This window comes from Dasypus novemcinctus, chromosome X (assembly GCF_030445035.2).
Source record: "Dasypus novemcinctus isolate mDasNov1 chromosome X, mDasNov1.1.hap2, whole genome shotgun sequence".
Classification (NCBI taxonomy): domain Eukaryota; kingdom Metazoa; phylum Chordata; class Mammalia; order Cingulata; family Dasypodidae; genus Dasypus; species Dasypus novemcinctus.
Window position 1 is genome coordinate 179672058 of NC_080704.1, and position 26200 is coordinate 179698257.

At 63.3% G+C, this 26200-nt stretch overlaps 1 protein-coding gene across 4 annotated transcripts in view; it reads right to left on the reverse strand.

Moving 5' to 3' along the window:
* The window catches only part of ATP2B3 (ATPase plasma membrane Ca2+ transporting 3), a 60778-nt gene that overhangs the window by 8780 nt on the left and 25798 nt on the right, over positions 1 to 26200 (reverse strand). Inside the window, exons 8-23 of one of the 4 annotated variants that reach the window (XR_011647925.1) lie at positions 24688 to 24729; positions 23313 to 23477; positions 22895 to 23109; positions 22349 to 22591; positions 21736 to 21977; positions 19269 to 19503; positions 14930 to 15109; positions 14625 to 14712; positions 13549 to 13655; positions 12942 to 13133; positions 10892 to 11105; positions 9460 to 9671; positions 8945 to 9052; positions 6743 to 6925; positions 2796 to 2858; positions 2341 to 2494 (exon numbers count right to left, since the gene is read on the reverse strand). Coding sequence is in view for 3 of the 4 variants with exons in the window: in XM_058292167.1 (XP_058148150.1) it covers positions 2341 to 2494; positions 6743 to 6925; positions 8945 to 9052; positions 9460 to 9671; positions 10892 to 11105; positions 12942 to 13133; positions 13549 to 13655; positions 14625 to 14712; positions 14930 to 15109; positions 19269 to 19503; positions 21736 to 21977; positions 22349 to 22591; positions 22895 to 23109; positions 23313 to 23477; positions 24688 to 24729 (2580 nt within the window). In the remaining variant the exon portion in view is untranslated. The remainder of the gene's footprint in view (positions 1 to 2340; positions 2495 to 2795; positions 2859 to 6742; positions 6926 to 8944; positions 9053 to 9459; positions 9672 to 10891; positions 11106 to 12941; positions 13134 to 13548; positions 13656 to 14624; positions 14713 to 14929; positions 15110 to 19268; positions 19504 to 21735; positions 21978 to 22348; positions 22592 to 22894; positions 23110 to 23312; positions 23478 to 24687; positions 24730 to 26200) is intronic. The other 3 variants (XM_058292167.1, XM_058292165.1, XM_058292166.1) reach the window with 3 other exon arrangements.

Genomic DNA, 26200 nt, shown 5'->3' on the forward strand with positions numbered 1-26200 from the left:
CCCCTTCCTGGCGTGTGAAAAGACCTGCCACAGCACACAGGGCAAAGGGCAGCCCTAGAACATTCCTTGAGCGAGAAGTGGTGGGTTTCCCTTAGGAAACCTCAGGATTGAAGGAACATTCTGGCCTCAATGGGGCAGGCTGTGATCAGAACACCTCTCAGCTAGGCCGGGAGCTGCGTCGTGGCCTTCACCCTGCCTTCCCTCTGAGCAGCCACTGTGCACTGGAACATTCCAGGGAGAGGTTAGGGGTCTGGCGTGAGTGCCATGCTGCCAGGACCGGCCTCCTTCGGGGACTCCTGGAAGGTTCCTGCCCTCGTGGGCCCCCGTTTTGCCTGGATTTGTAAGCTGAGGGTGCTGGGGTGGGGGAAGTCTCAGCTCACAGCGAGGACCTGAAGCGGTTTGGGCGTGGGGCCTGTGGACCCAGGCTTGGCCCCGGCAACGCTGCCTGCCACAGCCAGGGCTCCCTTCTGGGGGCCGGCTGGCTTCTCAGAGCTGGGCCCCGCCAGCCCTGGCTGGGGTGGGGCAGGAAGCCAGCCCTGCCACGGCCCCATCAGGATCTTTGTCCCAAGTGGAATTCTCATGGTGGTCTGCAGCTTCAGGCCAGCCTCCATGGGGTGCTACTCGGGACCCCCTTGCCTTCACGCCAGCACCCTCCTCGGAAGCGCACTCAACTCTCCCCTGGGCCCCTGTCACCCACCCTTTGCCTGGCTGCGAGCTCTGGGAAAGGACGGGTGCCCTTGTCCTGGCCCGAGGCTGGCGGACGGTAGGGGATGGGGGTGGCTCCTCTCCCGCTGTACTTACCCGGCACCACTTGGCTCCCGGGGGGCAGCTGGTGGGGGGCGGAGGGGGACAGGTGGCAACGCAAGACAGGGAAGGTGCCAGGAGCAGAGCAAGGGGGACAGAGGGGGCCACCCACCAGGCAGGGGACAGGAGGGCCACAGAGGGGGCAGAGTGCTCAGGAGGGGAGGCCAGCTCAATGGACAGGCAGATGGACAGGCAGACAGGAAGCCCAGAGAGAGATGGCAAAGAAAACATATGGACAGAGTGGAGCTGGAGGAAGGGGGCGCTGCCACCCATCCCTGGGCCTGGCTGCAGAGTGGCCGGGAGGCCGGGGCCACTGCTTTCCTTCCCTGGTGGCATGGTGGGCCAAGCGCGGAGGCCTGGGGCGTGCCTCAGCGAGTGGGCGAGCTGGGCGGGTGGTGGCCTGCGGCTGGGGCCTGTGTGTGCTGGTCCCTTGCCTGAAGTGACAGCTCAAACAAGAGGAAGGGCGCCCCCCGCCAGGGCCTCGCACCAGTTCCTAAAAAAAAACAAAACAAAACCCAAAACCCAAGCCAACAACCACCGAAAAACCAAAAGACAAAAAGAGAAGACAAAAGAAAAGAAAAAGGAACAACGGAAACAGAAAATCCAAGCTTCTGTGGTGGGGAAAAAGGTGTGGTTAACAACGGCACGTCTGCGTGGAGGTGAGAGCTGCCGCGTCTCACTGGAAGGAAAGGAAAGAGGTAGCGTTGCGCCATCCCGGCCAGGGCTTTGCCCTTGGACCCGAAGTTTACGTTTGGCTTTTGAAATCTCTTGAGGTCACTACGGGTGGGTCCCAGAGGCCCAGATGGTTCCTCGTGCCCTCTCCCATTGGGAGAGCCATGGGTGGGAGGGGTGTTTCAACAGACCTGCAGCTTCTCCTCTGTCTTTTTAAAAAACTGCACGTTTCTATCTGCTTAGGAGAAACCCTGGCTGCTCCTGAAGAAACGGTGGGCACGTTTCAAGGAGGCCTATCGAAGAAAGGTCTCCGTTTCCCCCAGCTTCTCGGAGGGTTAGGACCTTCCACGCCTGAGGCCTGGTCGGGAGCAGGAGCACCGAGGCCACCACCGAGGCCACCGGTGCCTTGGGAAGCCACCGCTTCCGTCTCCGAGGAGGTGCGGCGGCTTCTTCCGCTGCAAGAGGAGGCAGAGAAGGCCCCCGCCTCCCTTCCAGCCCGGGAAGGGCCCCCTGAGCCTGCGTGCCTCCCTCACGCTGCCCGCCCCCGGGGGGCCTGGCCGGGGTCCCCCGCCAGCCGCCACAGAGTGGCTCGTGAAGAACCCTCGGCACGACTGCCGCTGCTTTGCTTTCCTCGGCCTGCCCCCTGCGGGGCTGCGGCCTGACTACGTGTCGCCAGGGGACAGGGCCGGGTGGCTCACTGGACGGGGGGCGCTGAGGGCCCAGGGCGGTAGAGGAGGGCTGGACAGGCCCGGTGAGCGGAGGAGGCGAGACTGGAAGAGAGAGAGAGCGGGGGGCAGGGGAGGGGAGGGGGCTTTTTGTCCCCCGAGGTGCCATTTATGAGAGAAAAGGGAAGTCAAGACTCACTCCCAGCAGCGCTGGTGGGATGGGCAGCAGAGAGAATTACGGGAGGAGGGGTAGAAAGATTGGTTACGTCATGGAGCTGGCTGAGCACGGACGACCGCCGGCGCACGGCACCCTGAAATGAACCGCTTCTCTTGAAGGTACTCACTACCTCCATCTGTGGGAGAGAAAATGAGATAAAGTTTGGCTTGCACTGTTATCCGGGTGACCGCAGCGGGGGGCGGGGCTGGGGGGCACGCGGGGCACAGCGGGGGGGTGGGGGGGTGGCCAAAACACCTCATCCGGGCCGGGCCCGCTCGGGGTGGGGGGCTTGATGCTGCTCGGACAGGTATGCCGAGCAGGTGGTTAGTGGAAGGGGCAGGGGGGCGTGTTAAGAATCAGGGGGCACGCTGCACACGGTCCAGAACGAGTCATTGGCATTCCCGAGATGCTCGCGGCAAGCCACTCTCCATAAATACCTGCGCCCGGCCATACTTTATCCTACTTCAGCAGTTCTCAACCTGTTTTCCGCCCCAACACACCTGAGGGACACGACACACGCCCGTTAGAAGCGAGGCTCCCCGCGGCAGGGGTGCTCAGTGGCCTGAGCCCTGGGGAGTCCCTGTCCTCGTTTGAGTCCCTCAGAGCAGGAGACCTCGTATTGCTTGGCCCTTACGCAGGCGCCCCCCTCTCTCGGCTCATCCGAAAAAACTTGGTGCGGGGTGCCCCCAGGACATCTTTGCCGGAAGACGGGGTTTAAAAGCAAGCCCTCGCCTCTGCTTGGTGTGCTCAGGACTCATTCCCACAAACCCACACGCCTGACGGGGAGGGAGGGCGGAAAAGCTGGAAGGTTCCGAGAGCCAGTCTGCGGAACATCGAGAAGGGTCTCGTTCAGGAAATCCCCGAGGTACCACCTTCCCGACAGCACCCGGGCCTGGAATCGGAACCCTGGGCCTTGGGCTGGGGTCCCAAGGAGCTGTGCCCGAGCACTGAGGGGCCACCCTGTCAGGAAGCCACACACCGGGATTCTGGGAGGCCAGCTGTCCCGGCCTCCTTTTTGGGCCGCTGTGGGAGTGAACCTGCGGCTTTAGAGGGTGACTCGGCTTTCTGGAAACTGCTCTATGGCTCCCTGGGCGTGGGGAACAGCCAAGCGAGGTGGCATCTCTGGACGCCGAGACATGCTACCTCCACTTGCCTGGGGGGGGAGCCGGCCCCAGCCCCGAGCCCTGCTGCATCTTCTGGGAAGAAGACCGTGCACGTGGTCAGACTCTCCCCAGAACCGAAATGAACACATCAATCCTCCCAAACCTCCCATCCCAGGCTGCTCGGCCGGCCGCGCCACGGAAAGGACCTGCTCCACTCAGCTTGCCGCGCCTCCCTTCTAGCTAGCACGGGCCGCTCGAGTGGCCGTGACTTGTGGCCGGGGACTGAGACCCTGGCTAGGAGGCCTGCCCTGAAGGAAGACGGTCAGGGGTCTGTGTCACCGCCTCCTGATTTCTAAGGCCGTGGAAACAGATCGCTCACAAGAGGCTAAGGCGATGACACGAGCTGGGCGGGGGCGGGGAGAAGACACTGCCAGCCCCTGACGCGCGTTGGCCGGGCCTGGCTCTGCGCGGGGTCCCCGTGGTGATGGCCAGTTCCCGGGGCTCGCACCACAGCTGGCCTCCCTGCTCCCCACCCGGGAGCCCAGGTGCTGGACCAGTCACTGGTGGAGCTCCTCACAGGTTTTAAGTGGGGTGAGAAAAATCCAGGCTGTGTCTGGGAGATCACAGCCAAACCGTCCCGCGGAGGGAGCAGGCTCAGAAGTGGCTTTACTTGGTGCCATTACAGGTTGAGTTGGCCTCCAAAACGTGGGGAGCAATCGTGGGGTCCACAGAAGCCCGACATCTGGGCACGACTGCCTGGAAAACGGTTCTCTCGGCCTAGGCCAAAAGACCTGAGGCGCGGCCTGTCAGCTTGATGGGTGCTTCTCGAGCCAATCTTTTGATGCTGACAGAGCAGAGGCTCTTGAAAAGCCAGGCTGGCGGAATTGTCTGGCTCAGCCCTCCCGAGGCGCCTGGGGACCTCGATGTGACAACATCGCACTGAACCACCACAGGGGCTTCCAGGAGTCCGTGGAGGGGCTGACGGGCCTTGGATTGAGAGGACCGAGGGGGCCGCAGGGCCGGCTGTGGGTGGCGGGAGCCAGGCGGGGGCCTTGGACCCTCGGCAGCCCGCGCTCTGGCCACGTGACCAGGGGCGGGTCCCTTCTCTCTGGGCCCCATTTTCCTCGGAGGGCTGGGTCTCAGCTGGGAGAAGAATTCCCCCCACCTAAGGCTGCTGGTCAGGGGAGGGCGGGCCTCCTGCACCCCTGACCCCACCCCTAAGGCAGGAAGGGCCCCCAGCAGACAAGCACCTGCCCGGGCCAGGAGGGACCGGGGGCCTTTTGGGCACCATCTTGTACAAGGCCCAGCGGAGTGGCTGGGATGTGAGGGTGTCACTTTACTAAACAACTGTTTCTCGCAAGGAGCGAGGATAGCCCTCTGTGCTACCTCCCTGGGCCGTCCCAGGCTCAGGGCCACCTGAGAGCACACCGTGGGCAGGAGCTGCCGAGCCCGCAGGTGCTCCCCCCCCCACCCTAGACCCTGCCTTCAGCCCCCAGGCTGGGGCCGGGGCTAAGCGCTAGGATGCTCGTCCCTTGCCAGGCTGGCCTGGGGGCAGGGGATGCCCAGATCGGTCAGCTGGAGACCTGGCCTCTCGACTGGAGAAGCCCTGGGAAGGGTGCTTGCCGGGGGCGCTCTTTGGTGCCACCTCATCCAGCCCTGCCGAAACTCTGTCCCTTTGGGAAAGTGCCCAGGTCACCGTGACGGGCCCTGGCTGGCGCTCCCTGGGTCTGGAAGCACAGACAGCTGGCCATGGAAAGGAAGAACCCCATTCCGGGGACTGGGGGCTGAGACGCGGTGCACCAGGCCCTGGGTGCTCTCGGAAAGCCGCACGAAGGAGGTGGCATTGGAGTGGACAGGTGAGCAGGGTGTCCCGGGGGACGAAGCAGGCGAGGCAGAGGCCCGGCAGTGCGGTGCAGGGGTGCAGAGCACATGTTGGGGGATGCCTGGAGCTCAGGGCATGGGGGGCAGGGGGAGATGCTGAGCGGGCAGGGGCCTGGGCATCAGCCTTCGGATGCCTGTGGGAAGCTCTGCTGACCACCGTGGCAGAGCTGCACTGGAGGGGCAGTGCTGAGGGGGCATAAGCAGTCAGTTGGGAAGCTGGGCCTGGTGCTAGGGGGCCTGCTGGCACTGGGAGGATTCGGGCAGGGTGACGAGGACCCAGAAGCTTCTTTGGGATGAACTCAGGTGACCTGTGACAGGCTGGAGGTCAGACTGGGGCGGGGGTGGGGGTGGGACTCCGGGACCTCCCGGGGAAGGGGGTCCCACCTTCTGAGCGGTGTGCATGGGTGAGGCCGGGCCCGCTTACAGGGGCTGGGTGGGCTGCAGGAGTGTCACTCGCTCTACCCATGAGGAGGAGATGCCACTGGGGGTACCTCAGGCGTATAGGACTGGGAGTCCCGGTGAAGTGGGACAGCGGGAAGTATGGGGTGGGGGCTGCATGTGGGGAGCCAGGGAAGGGGGAGGTGGGCTCAGGGTGCCGGCCTGGGCTGCTGAGTGTCAGGTCCCACAGCCTAGCCTGGGGTGGGGGTGCTGATTGGCCAGGGAGGCTCAAGGGCTCCTAGTCGGTCCACAGCTGAAAGGAGGGGGCGGGGGAGTGCTGGAGGGGCCAGGGGAGCAGAGAGGGCAGAGGGGGCGGGAGGCAGGGGTGCCCCCTAAAGCCAGGCCAGGGCCTGGGAGAGCAGGGCCACCGCACGGTACGAAGGCAGGAAGGGCAGGGAGGGTGCAGGTAGCCTGGGGGGCCCCAGTGAGAACCTTCTTTGGGGAGGCTGGGGCAGAGGCCAGGCCGCCATGGGATCAGGAGCAAAGCACGAGGGAAGGACAAAGAGGACAGGACAGAGGGCTCCGCAGGAAGGACGGCTGGAAGGGGGTGGGAGAGCGGCGGCGGGAGCGGGGCCGCCTGGCTTGGCGGAGGACTCTGGCCGCTGGCCTCGGCGTTCAATGGCTCCCCGACCTCCAGAGACGTGGATTCGCAGAGAGGAAAGCTTCCGCGCTGAGAGCCCCCTTGCCCAAGGAAGTCTTTCCCGCAGGTTCACATTCGAGCCCGGGGGGACCCTGACCTGGCCCAAGGGACGGTGCCACGGGAGCCTCTGCCCTGCTACGGAAGGCGCGGCCCAGGGCCCCGCACACGGGTCCCCAGTCCCAAGCACGCACCTTTCGCTGACCCCTGCGCCCGCCGCGGGAAGGGCCGCCCGGGCTGAGCGTCTTGGTGGAAAGGCTAGTGGGCATCTTTCTACCCGGCCCGGGCAGAGGAGCCCGCCGTGCGGGGCGGAAAGGCGGCCTACCTGCGTCTGGATGCGGTTGAGGCCTCGGAACCAGAGGATCTGGCCCCTGCGGAGCTCGCGCTCGGCGTGGTCGATCTCCTCCTCGCCCTCGGCCAGCTCCTCGTCGGCCATCTCGTCCTTCCCCGGCCCGTGCCCGGCCTCCTTCAGGCACTTGAGCTGGCTGGTGGGGATGGTGGCGATGACCTGGGGGAGCCACAGCGGGGGGACAGCGAGAGGAGGGGGCCGTCAGGCCAGGGCACTCAGAACGCTGGAGGGGCCGCCCCCAGCCCACTCCCAGCCTCCCGTGCCCTTGGCCCCACCCAGCTCCGTACACGGCCCCAGCGGTCCTGGGAAGGAGCCCGGACTTCTGTCAGCCCCGGCCGGCTGAGGCCGGGGACCCTGCCCACCCCTCCAGTCAACAGCGTTCCCCGCGGCCTGGTGCCAAGTTGCCCGGCCCCGAGGGAGACGCCGGCATCCTCCCCTGGAGGCTTTGGCCTGGTTTTGCTCGTGGAAGCAAAGGAAGCCTGAGCACCGGCCCCAGAGGAGGCAGGCAGGATGCAGGCTGGAGGCCGAGGGCTGGTGGCCAGTCCCAGGTCCAGCTGCTGGGCAGCGGTCTCCCTGGAGCCCGGGGCCCTGGGTGGGGCCTGCAGAGCTGCTGGGGGCACTGAGGCTCTCCCAGCACCCATGGCCAGACTCCCATGAGGCCCACGCAGTTTGCAAGCTGGCTCGCTCATGGTCTCTGGGGCCCTGGCCGGAGGAGGCGTCCACACCGCCTCTCGGGACGTCATCGTGTCTTTCCGTATATCTGCCTCACCATCCCCAAGTCCCTGGCTAAGGCCTGGGGTTGGGGCTGGGGTCCCCCAGTTGCAAACTGAGCAGTGCTCAGTGTAGACGGAGACTGGGGGCCAGGGGCTGTGGTTTCAGATGAGAGGCCCAGTAATCCCACCCGACTCTTTGAAAAGACACCAAGAAGCTGGGGCCATGACAGAGCAGAGATGCCCCGGGGCCCTGGATGGATGGAGCTGGCAGCCCAGGTACTTGTCTGCCTGGTCTGTGCCCACTTCATCAGGCATGACTCTGGCTCCGCCTGCTCTGGGGGCAGGGGGAGAGATGAAGAAGCAAGGGCTGCGAGAGCAGTGAGGAGCCAGGGGCAGTTTTCAGAGGAGGCACCACGGGGGCTGGCCTGGGAGTACGAGTCCAAACGTACCCACTTTGGGATGCGAGAGCAGCGCCTGCGTGCAGAGGCGTGAGCAAGCCCACCTGTGTGGGGACTCAAGAGGGCACCGAGACTCTTGGAGGGTTCTGAGCAGGGCAGGCACCACATGAGCCAGTTTGGGCTCTGGAAAGCCCACCCCTGCTGCGATGGGTTGGAGGGAGCAAGGAAGGGGTGGAGGAGTCGGCGAAGAAGGGGCCGGGACCGTGAGACAGTGGTCCTTGTGGCAAGAAACGGCCATGACCTGCGGGAGCTTGAAGGAGGTCCTGACGACACTCAGGGAGGGGGTGGGAGAGAAGGCCGAAGTCACTGTGCCCCTTAGGGGACAACGCAGACCAAGAAACCTAAACCGAGAGCCAAGGGTAGATCCTGGATCCTGACTCCTCCATTAATGTTCTAGAAGTCCAGAGAAATGCTTTCCCAGCCTGAGTGCCTGTGCTCTGATCAACCTCCAGATGCTCGGTTTGCTTTTTCCTGATAGAATTGCCAAATGCTATGAACTTCCCTCTGAGCCCTGCTTTAGCTGCATCCCAAGGATTCCACACGTGGTATTTTCACTTTCCACGAGTTCAAGAGATGTCCTACTTTCTCTAGACACTTTCTCTTTAACCTGGGTTATTTAACATTGTTGAATTTCAGATATTCAGGCAATTTTCCAAGGCACCCAGTTTTCAGGGCTGTCTGCTCTGATCACAAAAGGGGGCGCAGCGGGTGGTTTTCCTGGGCCCTAGGCCACCTCTGCCATGGCCCTTTACATTTCCTCTGCTGACACTGCCACCCGTGGCTTTGTGCCTAGGTCCACCTGAACCACACTTACACGCTCGGGTGTGTGCCCAGGTGCCACCAGCTCAGGGACTCAGGGCGAGCAGTTTTCTCTTCCCTTGGAGCTAGGGCAGCTGGTGGCCCTGGGCTTCCCATGATCCCCTGTGCCTTACCCATCATGGCTACTGTCTGCAGAGCAGATGGTGGGGTGGGGCGGGGCTGAGAGGGCTGACCAGGTGGGTACTCACCTGTCCCCAGACCAGCTCCCCGACACCAACAAACAGGCACCAGAGCCACTGTTCCGTGGACAGTGGCGAGCAGCTGAAGGGCTTCCCGCCGAACTGAACAATCACAATCTGCAGAACGAGGGTGGAGGCGGGCGGTCCAGCAGCAGGCCCTGGGCGGGCAGGTACGGCCACCCTGCTACCCCTTGGCCTCCTCTCCTGGTGGGCCTGCTGCCCCTTCAACGCCCCCTCCTCCTCTAGCTCTCTGTGCTGGCCTGGGCTGTGCAGCTGCCCCACCTGGCCCAGCCTGCCCTGGGCTCCCTCCCTTCCTTTCTCCCTCAGCCAGTGCCTAAAGAAGTGTGGCGGACGGAGGTCAGGCATCACCTCCCACAGAACCTTCTAGAATGAAGGTGGCCTCACGCCAAGGAATGCAGGGCTAGGAATGGGAATGGCCCACCCTGCGGGGGAGCCAGGCAGGTTGCCCCGGCCCAAGTCCTGTTCTGAGGGCGACAGGGGCCCGGGGTGGGCACCCCTCTCACCTGGATCCCGAAGGTGCCCAGGACAATGGTGCAGAAGATGGGGTTGCTGAAGATGCCGTCGAAGACGTTCCTCTCGCCGTGGATCTTGCGGGCGTTGATCTCGTTGAAGAGCTGCATCATGACGAAGGTGTTGAAGATGATGGTGTAGTGCTCGGAGGGCGGCGAGTGCAGGGGCGCGTTCCTCCCGCAGTCGATGTCAAAGAAGAGCTCGCCTGGAAGCCGAGGGCACGCGTGAGGGGACAGGCGGCTGGGCCCCCGGCGAGCCAGCGCGCCCCGGCAGGGCCAGGGGGTCAGGGGCCCTGTGCCCATGGGCACAGCAGCGCCGGTCCCCTCCCCTCCAGCCGCGCGGCCAGGGTGCCTGAGCTGTCTCCCCTGACCCAGCCGAGGCCCCAGGCAGCGAGGGCTGCTGGGAAGGAGGCTGCGCAGGACGCACTGAGGGCAGGGGCCGAGAAGGAAGAGCGCAGTCGCCGTCACACTGGCGGGGCCACCTACCGCTGGTGGGTTGGGGGCAGGGGCCAACTGCTTGGCTCCTAGGCCCGCGGGTGGGGGAGTCGAGGGCCCCCAGAGGCCCTCCCCAGCCTGACACGGTGGGGTCTGCCCCTTGGTGGCACTGGAGGGCACCCGCAACATGGAGACCACTTCCCAGACGAGGGCCGGAGCCGCGGGGCACCTCAGGGGCGCCAGCCCCGCCGCCCACTGCTGCTGGGGCCTCCTCCCCTGGGCCACCTCCCTTCCTGAAATCCCCCCGCCGCCACCCCTGCTTCAGGCCCTGCTGCCCTGCTCTGCTCCGCACCCCTCTCCCCACCCCTCTTGGCTCAGCACGGAGCAGGTGCCGCCCGTGCCACCAATGGCCTCTCCTTCCCTCCTCCTTCCTCCTCTCCTTTCCCTCTCCCCTCTTTTCATCCTGCCTCTTCTTCCTCCTCGCCCTCCTCCGCCTCTCTTCCTCCCCCTCCCCCTCTACCTGTCCCCTGCCTCCCCCCTCCTTCCTCCCCTCCTCTCCCCTTCCCTCCTCCCACAATTTCCAGCAGTACACCCTGTTGGAGGCGGCTCTGGAGAACTAGCCAGGGGGACAACGGGCCAAGGGACGGACAGAGTGGCAACACCCCTGCCTGCCTGCCCATGGGGCCCTGGGGATGCTCTGGGGCCGGGTGGGCTGTGGAATGTTCCGCCCACTCTACAGAGCAGCGGACCAAAAACAGCAAGGCTCTGGAAACTCTTTCTCAGCTGCTCGAGGACCTGGGAGGAGAATGGGGGAGCCGAGGAGAGTTCGGGGTGGCCCGGCTCCGGCAGCCGCCCTCCTTTGCCAGCTCCGCCTCGTGACGCCCCAGTGGGGGGCCTGCCTGGAAAGTGGGCCAGAGTTCCCTGAGTTCAGAGCCGGCCAGTCCCGGGGCGGGGGCCCGCCTCCTCCGTGCCCGCGTCGCGGCCCGCTTACCGACAAAGAGCAGGGTGAAGATGATGGTGAGCTGGTAGACCGCGTGGCCCAGGATATTCTTCATCATGGTGCGCGAGATGAGGGGCTTGTCCCGGCCGTACGGCTTCCGCAGCAGCAGGGCCTCGGTGGGGGGCTCCGTGGCCAGGGCCAGGGAGGCGAACGTGTCCATGATCAAGTTCACCCATAACATCTGCACGGCTTTGAGAGGAGAGTCCTGCGGAGAGGAGGCAGTCACCCCGGCCCAGCTCGGGCCAGAAAAACCGGGACCTCCGCTCGCCCGACGGCCCCCCGGGCTCCTGGGAAGAAACCCGGTTTGGGGTCAAGGCCACTGGAATTGCCCTCAAACGAAAATGTCACAAATCTGAACTGCCAGCCTTAAGTTTGCTTAAGGCGAACAGGGGTTTCTGCCTGGCTGGAGATCTCGGCTCTTCAGACGCTACCCACCTTGGCTCTTGGGCCATCTGGTGGCAGCCATCTAAGAGAGGATTTGGAGTTGTCCTGGGTGGTGTTGCAGGGACGGAGGCTGGACGTTGTGTGTCCTGCCGTGGCCCACTGGGTGGACTGGGGGAGAGTGTGGACTACAATGTAAACCACTGTCCATGTGGTGCAGTGGTGCTCCAGAATGTATTCACCAGGTGCAGTGGATGTGCCGGGATGATGCAAGAGGTTGTCGATGTGGGAGGGGCGGGTGGGTGGGGTGGGGAGTATATGGGGACCTCGTGTTTTTTGAATGTAACATTTGAAAGAAAATTAAGAAAAAAAATAAAGCAACAGATCTGCGGTGCCTGCCTTGCCCTCCTCCGTGTGCCCTCCCTAGCGGCTGCTCCTTCCTCCTTTCCTATAAAGGTGGGCCCAGGGCAGGGTGGCGCCCCATCCCAGCTTTCGTCCGGAAGGCCCCGAGGCCTCAGGACAGGGCACGGAGCGTCTCATCTCATCTGGACAAACGAAAACCAGGACTCTCAAGTCACGAGACCCGGGGGAACCTTCTGTGCCTATTGCTAAGGCTTCACAGTGTGTGGTTCCCACGATCCGACAGCCTGGAAAAGGCACAGCTAGGGCTTGCTGCAGGTTTGGGGGACATGGGAAGGGACGGCGAGGCGGGGAGCATGGGGCATTTTTCGGGTTGTCAAAACCCCACGGAACCCTGCGACATAGAGCAAGCCCCTGACGGAAACTTCAGTCTGGCTTTAGTTTTGGCCCAATGGGTGGACCGGTAGGGACTCGTTCTTAGTGACTGAAGCCCCTCTTGCTGGAGCTGTACCTCAGCGGAGACACAGAGAAAGGAGGCAGGCAGTCGTGACCCTGCCATGGGGGGTGGGAGAGAGGACTCCAGGTTCGCCTACAGCTGCAGGAAGGCAGAGAAGCCCCGAGAGCCGGAGAGAGGTCTCGAGTCTGGAACCAGCAGAGCTCAGGGCCACAGAAAAAGGCCCCAGAGCAGCTCAGTGCTGGCGGCTGAGTCCTGCCGGGGGCCTGATCGCCACGTGGCAGGACACCAGGACCACCAGGGGCTGACTTTGGTGAGAGAGCATCTCCGAGGGTGCCTTGATTTGGACATTTCGTGGGACACTTTCCCCCAGTAAAATTCTCGTTAAAAAATAAAAATAAAAAGCCGACACATTTCTGGGACTTTGCATCAGTCGCTCTATGGCAAACTATGACACTGGTCTAAAAAAGAGAGCCTATTAATTAATTTTTAAAAATCCATCTTACAGAAGGCAGGCACAAAAGGCCACGGACGGTGTGACTCCATTTATGTGTACTGTACAGAATAGGTGGGGCCACAGGGACATTGAGAAAGGTTCGTGCGGGGGTGGGTCAGGAAGGGGGAGTGAGCGGGGCATGCCTGGGCTTTCCCTTTGGGATGAGGCAAATGCTTCGAAAAGGGATAGAGATGATGGTCCCACGAGACGGAAAATGTGCTAAATGTCCCCAAACTGTACCCTTTCAAAGGGTGATTTGTACCTTGATTTTTTTTTTTAAATTGGAGGCTGGGCAGGGGGAGGACACTGAGCGGTCGTGGCAGGGCAGGCCACCTGCTCGCGGGGCCCACCTGAGTGATGCAGGCGCCCGTGAAGGCCACGATCACGGCCACCACGTTGACCGTCAGCTGGAACTGCAGGAACTTGGAGATGCTGTCGTAGACGTTGCGGCCCCACATCACGGCCTTGACGATGCTGGTGAAGTTGTCGTCCGTCAGGATGATGTCAGACGCCTCTTTGGCCACGTCAGTCCCTGCGATGCCCTGGGGGGAGCACACGCGCGCGTGCGCGCACAGACACAGTGTCCAGGGGGCCCCTTCCCCGCCGCCTGCCCTTCTGCCCCATGTCGGAGTCCTAGGGAAGCCTGCTCTGGAGAGGAGGTCCTGTGAGTTCTCGGGGGGCGCCTCTGGGAAAGCGGGGAACCTGTCCTCCCAACCCCCGCAGCTGGGGTTTGGAGCCGGATGTTCCCGTCACAGAGCTGCACATCCCCGTCTGCTGCCCTGGGCAGCCCTGCTCCATTCCTACAGCTCCCCGACAGCCGGCCTTGGACCCCCTCTGGGCTTGGGGCTCCAGGAAGCCCTGACCGCAGGCTCCCACCTTCCAGAACACGGCTGCCCAGCCGGCGCCCGGGCCCGCCAGGGCGCGCCGAGGAGGGGCCGGCGTCGCCGGGTGGCTTACCATGGCAAAGCCCACGTCTGCCTTCTTGAGCGCCGGCCCGTCGTTGGTGCCGTCCCCCGTCACGGCCACCACCTGCCGCTGCTCGCCGGTGGTGCTGTCGATGATCCCTGGAACGCGGGCCAGCTGCCAACCCCGTGGAGCTGCTCCTGGGTCCACCCCTCAACCTTCGGGGCTCCCGCTCCCACGAGTTCGAATCCCCGTGCCAGCACTGGCAGTCCCAGCTCGGTCTGGGCGTCCCATCACCTCACAGAAGCAGCTTTCTAGATGCCACCTATGTCTCGGTGTCAAGGGGGCTCTGTCCCAGCACCCCGTGGCTTGGATAAATATCCCCAACTCTGGGCCTCAGTTTCCTCATCAGTACAATGAGGGGCTGGGCCTCCACTGGCCCTTCTGCCTTCGGCACCTTGTGTGTCTTCACACAAGGTTGTGAAGTGCCTCCGTTCCTGCCAGCTCCCTGGGGCACCCCCATTCACTGACGCTGCTGGGCACGGCCTCTGCCCGCCCCCAGCTCTGGTACATTTGTCTAGGCTCGAGTCTGCCAGCGACACGTGTCCTGCAGTGTCGTGCAGTCACAGAAAAGTCAGCACAGGGTGGTTTCCTGTCCCCTCACTGTTTGCCACAGCCAGGTCTTCTGTGCAGAGGTGTGGTGGGCTCACCCCGATTTCACAGCTCCCTGCCTCGATACCCCCTCCCCCCAGCCAGGCTGAAGAGGGAGTGGGAATGGGCAGGAGTCTTCTGCAGTCTTTTGCTAAAAGTAGGGGGCCAAACTCTGGCACCCATGGGCGATCTCTTTGAAGTGTCCCAGCAGCCCTTTGAGAGGGCTGTCAGTATTGTGCCCATTTTTCTAATGAGGAAACCGAGGGTCAGAGCAGACCAGTGACTTGCTCAGAATCACAAAGCAAGGCTCTCTCGGCAGCGGGTCTGGAACCAAGGACCCCCGATTGCTAGGCAGACCCCGGAGACTCATCTGGGAGCTTGGCTTTGGGCGTCAGGGGCAGACAACTGGCAAGGGGCCAGATGTGCCCCCCCGGGAAAGGGGATGGGCGGAGTCGAGAGGGGTGAGGGGGCTGGTTTACCTTTGACCAGCGTGTGCTTGTCGGTGGGAGAAGAGCGGGCTAGCACCCTCAGCTTGGGCCACACCTTGTCCAGCCGCTCCTGTTCTATCTGGGAGGGCACAGAGGCTGCAGCGGGCAGGGTGAAGCCGCAGCCCGAACCCCGGCCCCCAAGCCCCTTCCCCGGAGAGGTTCTGGCCAACGTGCTGGGCCATGACCTGTCTGTCCCCAGCCCGGGCTGTGGTCTTCGCTGGCCCAGCTTGGGAGCAGCTTGGGGAACGCGACGGGGCTGCGAGGGGACCGGCCGCTGGGGGGCGCCCCTTCCTTACCTCGCCTTTCTCGTTGCGGATGCGCCGGTTGAACTCCTTTCCCTCCAGGCACAGGAAGTCCTCCCCGGGCTGGATGATGCCGCACTTGGCCGCGATGGCCCGGGCCGTGTTGATGTTGTCCCCGGTCACCATGCGGACGGTGATGCCAGCGCGCTGGCATTTGCGGATAGCCTCGGGGACCTGGAAGGGACCAGAGAAGTGGGTGGGGCCAGGTGCCTTTTGCGCCAGGACCTGACCCTTCACGGCGCCCAGACTTGCTGACGGCGAGGCCACCCAGGGGGATCCCAGCCAAGGGTTTCTGTGAGGGGTAGCCCAGAGGGGCCATCGACTTGGCCCGCTGTGGGCAGCGTGTGTCCCTCGGTCCCTCTGGGGACGCTGGGCCCCATGGACAGGCCCAGACCCCTCCCACAGGCCGGGCTGGGAGAAGCCACCGGAAACTTTGATGTTTGGAGGGACACCACTGGATTCCTGTTTGGACAGGCAGTTGTTGAAATCATCCATTTCCATCCACCCCAGCTTGTAGCTGGGGAAACTGAGACCCAGCGCCGGTGAATGGCGATCTGCCCCGGTCACCCTGCGGCCCTGTTCCGGAGCGATCTGCACTGCTGGGTTAGCTGTAACGGAGGACAAGGAAGGGGCCTCCCACCCCCAGCCGCCTGACCACAGGGCCCACCTCAGGGGGTCCCCCAGCTGGCTGTGGTCACGATGGGCACCTCCCTCATTTTTCACTCGTTTTTTTTTTTAAGATTTAAAAAAAAAATTCTCTCCCCTCTCACTCCCCATTGTCTGCTCTCTGTGTCCATTTGCTGTGTGTTCTTCTGTGTCTGCTTCTATTCTTGTCAGCAGTACTGGGAATCTGTGTCTCTTCTTGTTGCGTTTTTTTTTTTTTTTAAGATTTATTTATTTATTCATTTCTCTCCCCTTCTCCCCACCCTGGTTGTCTGTCCTCTGTGTCTATTTGCTGCGTCTTCTTTGTCCGCTTCTGTTGTCAGCGGCATAGGAATCTGTGTTTCTTTTCCTTACGTCATCTTGCTGCATCAGCTGTCCCTGTGTGCGGCGCCATTCCTGGGCAGGCTGCACTTTCTTTCGCACTGGGCGGCTCTCCTTACGGGGCGCACTCCTCGTGCGTGGGGCTCCCCTACACTGGGGACACCCCTGCGTGGCACGGCACTCCTTGCATGCATCAGCACTGCGCATGGGCCAGCTCCACACGGGTCAAGGAGGCCCGGGGTTTGAACCTCAGACCTCCCATGTGGTAGGCGGACGCCCTAACCACTGGGCCAAGTCCGCCGCCTTGTTGCGTCATCTTGCTGTGTCAGCTCTCCGTGTGTGTGTGGCGCCATTCCTGGGCAGGCTGCACTTTCTTTCGCATGGGGCGGCTCTCCTTATGGAGCGCACTCCTTGCACGTGAGGCTCCCCTATGCAGGGGACACCCCTGCGTGGCACAGCTCTCCTTGCACGCATCAGCATTGCGCATGAGCCAGCTTACCACATGGGCCAGGAGGCCCCGGGTTCGAACACTGGACCTCCCATATGGTAGGTGGACACGCTATCAGTTGAGTCACATCCGCTTCCCACTTCTCACTCTCTTTACAATATAAAACTTAAGACACTTTTCTAAAGCATGACTCTTTTTCTTAGAACCGTATTTTGGACATGAAAAGGGATGCTGGAACATGGCTTTGTGTAGGTTATTGTCATTTGGCACAGCTCATACTAGATTCTGGATTTAAAAGGGAAAGCCAAAGAGATCATCCCGGAGCTGAGCGGGAAACCGGCTGGAGGTTGAGAGAGGGAAGTCGGGGGCCCTCCATCCCACGGCCAGGCCAAGAGTGGGCGGGTGGAGAAGAGAGGCGCCTGGGGCCCAGCCATAGGGGACCCCACTTCCGGCTGTGGCAGAGGGGTCTCCTGGCACACCCCCTTTTGCTCCCAGCCTCAGGGACCCTTCCTGCCCTTTCGAAAAGATCCGAGGCCAGGCGAGGAGAGCCTGGGGCGGCTGGAAGCCAGGCCTCTGCTGCCACCTGGTGGCCGGGACGAGCCTGAGCCCCGGCAGCAGCTGACCTGGGCCCCCCGCGTGGCCCAGGTGGGCGCCAGTCTGCGTCTGCCCCTTCCCACGCGACCACCTCTCCCCGGGGGTCCCGCGCTGGCCCAAGCAGCGCCAACCGTCCCCCACCTCCAAGCCTCCTGGGCGGCTTGGCCAAGGCCGTCCGCCCTCCCCACCTCCGTCTCCACGCCCCCTCCTCGGCCAAGGGGACCACCCGCCAGCCGTCTCTGTGGGGGTCGCTCTCGCCTCCGCAGCCAGACCATGTCGTGGGACCCGCCCCCTGGACTCTGTCTTGGGCCACTCAAGGCAGAAAGGAGCTGTCCCGGCTCCACGGGCCGTTTCCGGAGAGCAGGCCAGCGGTCCGTGCCCGGCAAGGATGTCCTGGCCACTGGGCCTCTGATCACGGTTTTTAAACGGAGCACTTACAAAAAACGATAATGTGTCGCTTCTGAGAACGCGGGGGCCTCATCCCACGGATGTGGGGGGTTCGGGCTGATCCCCCACCCCACAGGCCCCCTGACCTGGCCTCAGTGGACAGAAGACGTGGCTGCAGGTGTGTTTCTTAGGCCCACGAATGCCTCTAAGGCCGCCGGCCTGCAATCCACAGCGCTTGGGTGCACTCATTCGGCAGGGCTCCCGGCCAGGGAGAATGGGCTGAAGGCTCCCCGAGCTCCGGGGACCATGGGTGGCTTTCCACACAGGCCAGCCAGGCCCCTTCCTCTGTCCTCGACCCAGTGGCAGAGGTGGATGCCGGGGTGGGCGGCTCGTGAGGGGACCCTGGGAGTCGGGAACACCTCCATTCTAAACAGGAGCTCCGGCCTTCCGGCACTCTCGCACGGCTGGGTGCAGAAGCCCGGGGACCCCCACCCACTGGGAAGCCGCCTGCCAGCCAGGGGCAGCTGTCATGGGGTGGGGGTGGCTCCCCTCCAGAGGCTCTCCCTTGCCTTCGCTGTGCATCCGTGGACACGGGCCCTCACCACGCTGTGTCTCGGTTTCCCCCTTGGCCCAATAAGGGGGCTCGATGGCTCTCCAACGGCAAGTCCCAAGCCCAGTGCTCCCGGGGCGGCCCTGCCTAACGCCGCCAGCACCCTCTCCGTCTGCTCAGCCAGGGCGGGGGGACTCAGCCCACCCCCTGGCCTTCCCTGGGTCTCTCGCAGGCACTCTCGCCCCCACTCCTTGGTGGCAATCCATTTTCTTCCAGGCTGGGGTCAAGTTCATCCCTTTCTCCCCGTGGGGGCCCCTTTCTCCTCCACCCACTAGACCTCTCTGTTGACAGCAAGGCATGCCGGCCTTCTGACGTGGCAGGCAACGTTTTTGGAATTGGGTGGCTTTGGAATGCGATCCGATACATGCAGGCTGGTCTGCCAAAGGAGAGCCCAGAGCTTTCCCTCCCTCTTCCCACCTGCGCCACCCAGGCGGCTCTTACAATGGCGTGTCCTCAGGCTAGCCTGCAGGATCTGGCAACCCACACCCCCTGCGCCTGCCACCCTCCAGAGGCCGCAGGCTCTCCCTCTCCAGGATCTCTTGTCCTTAAAAACCCACAGAAGCCCCCACCTTTTCTTCCCTCCATCCCTGTCTAGCTTCTGCCCTCTTGCTCCATTCCCTTTCCAGAAAACATGTAGGAAAAGCCATCAGGGCATGCTGGCACCTTGCCTTCCCATCCCACTGAAACTGCTCAGGTCAAGGTCACCGATGACTTCCCAATGCCAAGTCACAGGCTTCTCCCGCCTCCATGCTGGCCGCACACCCCACTGGTGACATCACCCATATAAGATGCTTCTAGAACCTCTTTCCAGCCAGGACTTTGGCTCTGAGCTCTCTTCTCCCACAGCCAGTTGCCCACTTGACCTCCCTAGGAGGGTAGCTTTCGAACCTCATGTGACCCTGACCAAACCTGTGACCCAGAGCTCCCACCCACCCTCCAATCCTGCGGTACCTCTGTCTTCCCAGCTCAGCTACGCCACTGCCTTTCACCCAAGCAGAACCCGGGAGCCATCCCCTGCTACCTGAATCTCTGCAGGAGCCCTAGAGAGAGCCGTGGAGGGGCCTCAGAGGTGTGAGCCCAGGCTGAGAGGAGGGGCTGATGGGGCGCAGTGGCTGCCATCCCTGTGGGACCCCTGAGGTGCCACCACGGAAGGCTTTACCAGCCTTTCTGACCGCTACGCCCCGGCCGGAAGGGGTCTGACAGCCCAGAAGGCGTCATGTTTAAGTTCAAGGCCGACGCCCGTGGGGCTAGATTCAAAGCCAGTCAGCCCAGGACAGAGCGGAGTGCACAGGTGTCAGGGGGGCGGGTACCTCGGGCCGCACAGGGTCCTCGATGCCCACGACCGCTATGCAGGTGAGGTCGCCCACCACCTCCTGCTCGTTGTCCCAGTCGGGCTCCTGGCCCGTGGGGAAGTCCCGGTAGGCGACGCAGATGGTGCGGAGGCCGTCGCACGCCATGGGCTCGATGACCTTCTTCACCATTTCGTCCCGGTCTCGAGGGCGGAAGCCGCGGAGCTCGCCGTTGCTGTTCAGGATGTTGGTACACCTAGGCAGTGGGCAAGGTGGTGGCAGGGAGGGGACAAGAGGAGATAGCCGTGGTGAAGCCCAGTGCCAACCTGGTTCCCAGCTGTCGGGGCCCCGGTCGGCAGAGACCCGGATGTCCTGGGGCTCGCCTGTGGACAGAGGCTCCGTGCGGCGGTCTCGATGGTGGCTGGGGACGGTCACCTTTGCCTCTCGGGGCTTGGGGGCAAGCGTATGGCGCATCGGCAAAACCTGGAAGCTGCTGGCCAGATGTGCTAGCTGCGCTGTTTGGCCAGGAGGGGAGGCGAGCCAGCTCAGGGTGATCTCGGCTAACTCTGGAAGCTTCGCTGGGGTCAGCTGGGGGAGAGGAGGTGGCGACTCCAGGCAGGGGGCATGGGGTGAAGAGGGGTGAAGGAGCCAAAGGCAGGTGGAGGGGCCAAATGGGGCCGAGGCAGAGCTGATGTGGAAGGAAAAGGGGGTGAGGAAGCAACCCCTTGAATGCCAGGCCCATGAGGGAGACGGGTGAAGGAGGCGCCCACTGTCAAGGCCAGGGAGTGGAGACCAAGGGAACGATGAGAAAAGCTACCACTCACCGAGGGCTTTCTGGGTCCATGGATGGATGATGGCAATTCTCCCACCACTTCCAGGAGACAAGGATGATTGTTAGGGCCATGTTACAGAGGGGGAAACCGAGGCACTGTCAGCAAGGAGCAGAGCCAGGACTGGAACCTAGCGACCTGGCTACAGAACTGCGACTTTGAGTTGCAGTGCTCTGGTAGCACCCAGGGACTAAGTGACCCTCTGGATAAGGAGCACAGTGCTGTGGGTGGGGCAGTGGCTAGGGCAGGGCCAGGAGGGGAACAAGAGGCATGGCCAAGGCCAAGAGGATGGATGGAGCCATAGGGCATGGGGGCGGGGCCGGGTGCTACCTCCACTGTTTTCCTTAAAACAGTTTTGTTGAGATACTGTTCACAAACTCTATGGCACCTGTTTCAAGTGTGCAATCAAATCAAGTGATTTGTGCAACCACCACTGATCTTAGGACCTTTCATCACCTCAAAAAGACACCTTGCACAAGCAGCAAAAGAAAAAGCAGATAATGGGATTTTATCAAAATGGAAAACTTTTGTGCATCAAAGGATACTATCAAGAGTGAAAAGACAACCCTGAGGATGGGAGAAGATTGTTGCAAACTGTATATCTGATAAGGGTCTAGTCTCTGGAATATGTAGAGAACTCTTAAAGTTTGATAATAAAAGGACAAACCATCCAACTTAAATGTGGGCAAAGGTCTTGAACAGACATTTTGCCAAAGAAGCAGATGAAAAGAGGCTCAACGTCATTGGTCGTTAGGGAAATGCCCATCAAAACCACGGTGAGGTATCACTGCTCACCCGCTATTAAAAAACCACAGAAAGTAAGAGGTGTTGGTGGGGACGCGGAGGAAGCGGAGCCCTTGTGCACTGCTGGTGGGGATGTAAAATGGTGTGGCTGCTGTGGAAAATGGTTTGGTGGCTCCTTGAAAAGATAAACCACGACCCACTCTATGACCTGGCAGTTGCACGCCTCCATACAGACCCAAAAGAACCGAAAGCAGGGGCTCAGACATTGGCACACCCATGTTCGCAGCCTCATTATTCACGAGTGCCTTAACGTGGCAATGTCCAAAGTGCCTATCAACAGATGAATGTAGAACCACACATTTTGGTATATGCATCCACTGAGGTGCTTCCTCAAGTGATTCAACAGAAGAACGATTGCGCCAGCCCAGCCCACTGCTGGCTGTACTCCCAAGAGGACGGAAGGTGTACACTTACACGAAAACGTGCCCAGGAACCAGAAGCAGCGTTACGTATTAGCGTGCCCATCCACACCGTGGCACAGGAGCCACACCACGGATGCCCCTTGAAGACAGCAGGCTCGGGGAAAGAAGCCAGACTCAAAAGGCCACATATTGCCGGATTCCATTTAGAGGAAAGGTCCAGAAGAGACCAAACCAGAGAGACAAGCAGAAAGCAGGTCTGTGGTTGTCGGTGAGGAGAATATTTTGGAACCGTCTAGAAGTGATGGCCGTGTCCCCCTGGTGAATGGACTCAACTCCCCTGCCCCGTGCCCTTTAAAGGGGGCAAAGTGGTACTTTCCGTGAATTGGGCCATTTGCCACGATACAGTCAAGGGACTGGGTCCCCTCCAGCTCTCCCTGCAGCCCCCTCTCCCAGCCCAAGCCCCCGCCCGCCCGCCTGCTGTGTCCCACTCACTTTTTGAGCAGAATCTCTGAGGCCCCCTTGCTGAAGAGGCGGAAGCCGCCGTCGGGCAGGCGGATGACCGTGCTCATGGACTTGCGGACGGAGTTGAAGGTGTACACTTTGTACAGCTTGTCTTCAGGGATCTGCTCTCGCACGGGCTGGAAGTCCCGCTTCAGGTCCAGGACGAAGCCCAGCAGGGCACACTCGGTTTTGTTGCCCACCTGGCGTGGAAGCGCACCTTCCTTCTCTGGAGGCTGCAGGGAGGACGGCACGAGCATGGTGCCGGGGACCCATGCCCCTGCCCGGCAGCAGCTGCCCTGTCGCTTAGGTGTGCGGGCCAGGGAACCAAGGAGGGCCCCTCGGGGAGGTCGGCCAGGCCACGCCCTGGCAGCAAAGGGACCCCCTGGCTGGGAAGGGGTGCCTGGATGTGGCAGGCGCCGTCCAGGGCTGGGGCCAGAGCTCCCTGCCAGGCCATGGGGGGTGGGGAGGACGGCCAGCACCTGGGGACCGTCCCAGCTCTGGGCGGAAGTTCCGAGGAGCGGCGAGGGAGCCCCCTGCGCCCGCCTGGGCCGCCCCCGCCCAGGCTGCCCCTCCCGTGCCCCCGCCCGGCCTGCGTCCCGCTCACTAGTATTTTGGTGGTGTAGGCACTGTTGATGGAGATGGCATGGACCAGCAGGTCCAGGATCTTGAGGGCCAGGGCGCTGGGGGCCGGGATCTCTTTGTAGTGGGTGTCCCCCAGGTAGGACTGGACCACGGTCATGCGGTTGGTGGTCAGCGTGCCCGTCTTGTCGGAGCAGATGGCCGTGGCGTTGCCCATGGTCTCGCAGGCATCCAGGTGGCGCACGAGGTTGTTGTCCTTCATCATTTTCTGCAAACGGTGTGGATGGGGGGGGGGAGGGAGGGCTTGGGTAGCCAGCCGCCCCGGGGGCGCCCCGCTCGTGGGGTGCGGGCAGACGTCGCCACCACCGTCAGCTCTCCCTCCACCCTCTCGGCCGGCCCTGTTGCACGTGCGCTCGCCGGGGACCCCCTTGCCGCCCGTCCCACGTCTCGGGTCACCGCCGTCCCCATCGCCTGGCCCGGCCACCCTGCTCAACGGCATCGCCCCTGGCTCTCTGGGCGGGGCGAGAGGGCCCCGAGGGGTCCCCGGCCCTCTCATCGAGGCTCTTCTTACCTTGACGGAGTACGCCAGGGAGATGGTGACGGCGAGGGGCAGGCCCTCCGGCACGGCCACCACCAGCACGGTGACCCCGATGATGAAGAATTTCACGAAGTACTGCACGTAGACCGGCGTGCACTCTGCCAGCCACACGCGGCTGTCCACCACGAAGGTCTCGATCACGAAGTACAGGACCAGGATGATGACGGTGATGGCGGACATCACCAGCCCTGGCCGGCCGCCGCGGAGCCCACGGCGGGGACGGAGGAAGCGGTAAGGGACGTGGCGGCCACGGCCTGCTGCAGCCCCAGCCGGGAAGTTTCCAGAAGTGACCTCCTGTCGGCCCGTGCCGCCCCTCCCCTGAGCGTGCCTCTCCGGGGCTGCCCCCTCTCCCCGGCCGGGCCCCCGTCGCCCTGCCCGCCAGGCTGCTCACCTGCTTTCCCGATCTGCACGGCCAGTTTCGTGAGCTTGCCCTGGAGGACCGACTTCTCCTTCTTGGGCACGCTGGCTTTCTTCTTCTCCCGCTCCTCCATCTCCCCTCCCTCGGCGCTCTTCAGCGGCTGCATCTCCATGGCAACAGCCCCATCCTGCTTCTTAGCTGCACACAAAGGGACCCCGGAGCGAGGTGAGGGCCTGGCCGCCTTCAGCTTTGGGACCCCGCTGCGGTTGCCCTCTCAAGCTCTGGCGCAGCCCAGAAGGACTTGGGGCCGTGGCCCGCTTCCCAGTACCTGAGGGCCCAGATCTGCCATCCGGGTGGCTCTTTTCCCCACACTCCCCGGAGGCCCAGGCCGCCTCCACGCCTTAACCCCTCAGGCAGGCCCAGGGCTTCCGGGACCCTCGCCCCACTCTGGGCTTCTCCATCCCCTCTCAGGCAGGCTCTTCTCCCATCAACCCCTGCAGCCGGGCAATGGGCTGCTGCTGGGCCAGGCTCAGAGCGGGCCTGCCTTGCTCACCTCTGCCCCTGTCCGCCCGGCCGCCTCCCCCGCCTCCTCCCAGCATCTTCATGCAGGGGCCCGGGAGCTTCCCAGGACTCGTCCTTCTCCCTCGCCACTCTCGTCGCCTCGTGGGGTGCCCACCGGGTAGCTCTCGTCCCCCGCTGCTCCCTCTCTCCCAGCCCACGGCTTATCCCCTCCTCACCAGTGGCTCCTTCCAGAACCCACCCTCTTCAGCCACGGCCCTGCCCAGAGGAGCCGCTTGGCCTGGTGCTGCATGCAGGGCCACTTCCCACCCCCCCCACTCCCCAACTCAGGGCTCCCACCCGCAGGCGGCCCCTCGGCCCCCGATGTCCTCCCAGCTCTGGGGTAGGCAAGTATGCCCCCTTCGCCTTTTTCAGCTTTACCCACCTTCCAATTCCCAGTGCTTTCAACTGACCAGCCACCCCCTTCCTGGCTTTTTCTGGAAGGCGCTAACATCTACCTTCCTCTTTGGGTTGGCACTGGCCCTGAAGTATCTTTTCGGTCTTCCTGGGCACTCGATAGCCTGCCTGTCACAGCAGGGAGTGCCCCAGCTGCTGAGCAGAGGGGCCCCAGGCCCTCAGGGAAACCCACAGCCCGGGGCCCCTCGCTGCCTCATTGTACATTGAGAGCCTTCGGGGGAGCCCCTACCCATGAGGCATCCATGAGTGCTTGCTGAGGGGAGGCGCCCCGCCCCCCGCCTGAGCCCCCCATGCTGTCTGCAGAGGGCCAGGGCCCCAGCTTGGGACCTCGGGGCCCACTCACCTGCCCTCGAGTTTCGGCCCCCGCCCTACCCCTGCCCCTGCGCACCCACTGCCAGGCTCGGAATCCCCGGCCGGCGTCGGTACGCATTACCTTTGGTCTGGCTACTCTCCGTCGCCCCATCCTGCTGCTTGCCTACAACGGGAGAGGGACGACAGACAGGCTTGAGAACACAGCGGGGCCCTGGCACACGGGCACACTCTCGCACGCGCACTGAGGCCCAAGGGCGGAGCTGGGCACAGATGGCGCGGCCTGGGCGGCCGCACAGAGAGGGGCAGCAGGAGGAGAGGGGCTGGGCCAGGTGGAGTCGGGGCCCTGGTGCCGCTGACGGTGGGCTTCTCCGTGCCCTGGGCTCTCGTCACCTCCCAGGACATGGCCTCCTTGGCCCTTCTGGGCTGCCCGAGCAAGACCCCTGGCCACGCTCCCCAGTGGGCCCTGCCCCAGGCTACGGTGGGCCCCTGAGATCAGCTCTGGGGGAACCCTGGGCCAGCTGGGTCCCATGTGGCCAGCAGTGGGAAGTTTCCAGAAGGATGGCTGCCCCAAGGAGTTAGAGCTATCAGGGGTCTGGACCCTGCTCTGCCACCGGGCCTGGGCCCTTCCCCAGCATTCCCCAGGACCAGTGAAAGGGTCTCTAACTGCTGGCAGCTGGGCAGCTAGTGCCTGGCCATCCCAGCCTCAGGAGCAGCCTGCGCTGGGCACTCGGCAGCTAGCTCCATGCATGCTTAAAAGGGACAAAGGACCGAGTCCCCAGGTCGCTGCCAACACCAAGGCGAGGCTGGCTCGGGGGCCCCAGGCCATTGGCCACGGGCGTGGCAGGGTGGGGGTGCCTGCTCACGTCTCCTGCGGGGGAATTTGGTCACCTCCGCCCTCCTCGAGGCTGGGAGCTCCCCGAGGGCAGCGGCCTCGCCACGGGCACCTCTGGAGCCCTGATATCTGGCAAGGGTGTGTTGAATGGACGGCAGCAGGCCCGGGACTGCACACAGGCAGGCATCAGTGGCTGGGGCGGGGGCCACCGGCCAAGGGGACAGCACTGTGTCCTGCTTCGGTTCCAGGGACGGCCAGTCCTTGAGAAGCGTCCATGAAGCGGCTGAGCCCAGGGCATCCTGGGGGCTGCAGCACTTAGAGGGGCTCTCCTGTGGGCCCTACCTGCCAGCCACCACCCAATGGCTCATGTCACCGGGGATCCAGGCTCCCACACAGGGTGCCAGGTGCTTGCAGGCAGTGGGGTGGGGTCTGGCAGCCCAAAGGCACCAGAGGGGCCCTGAGAGGAGAGACCAGCAGTGGGCCCTCTTTGCCCAGGGGTGCTTGAGGGGTGTGTGTGCAGGGTGTGGGGGGGTCACAGATGAAGGAGACATCTGGTGGGGGACACCCACAGATGCACAGTGGCAGCACAGCGCCACCTCCTTGAGGAGCAGCGTTTGGGGTGAATGTGACGGAAAGGGGGCAGGAGTGGGGAGGGGGAAGAGCGGGAGAGCATCTTGGGAAGGGTGATGAGGCTCACAGGTCAAAGGGCACCAGGAGGTGGGGGACGTGGGTGGACCTGGGAATGCCTTTGGATGAGGACGAGGGTACAGAGGCACCCGTGGGGGCAGCCCGGGTCCTACAG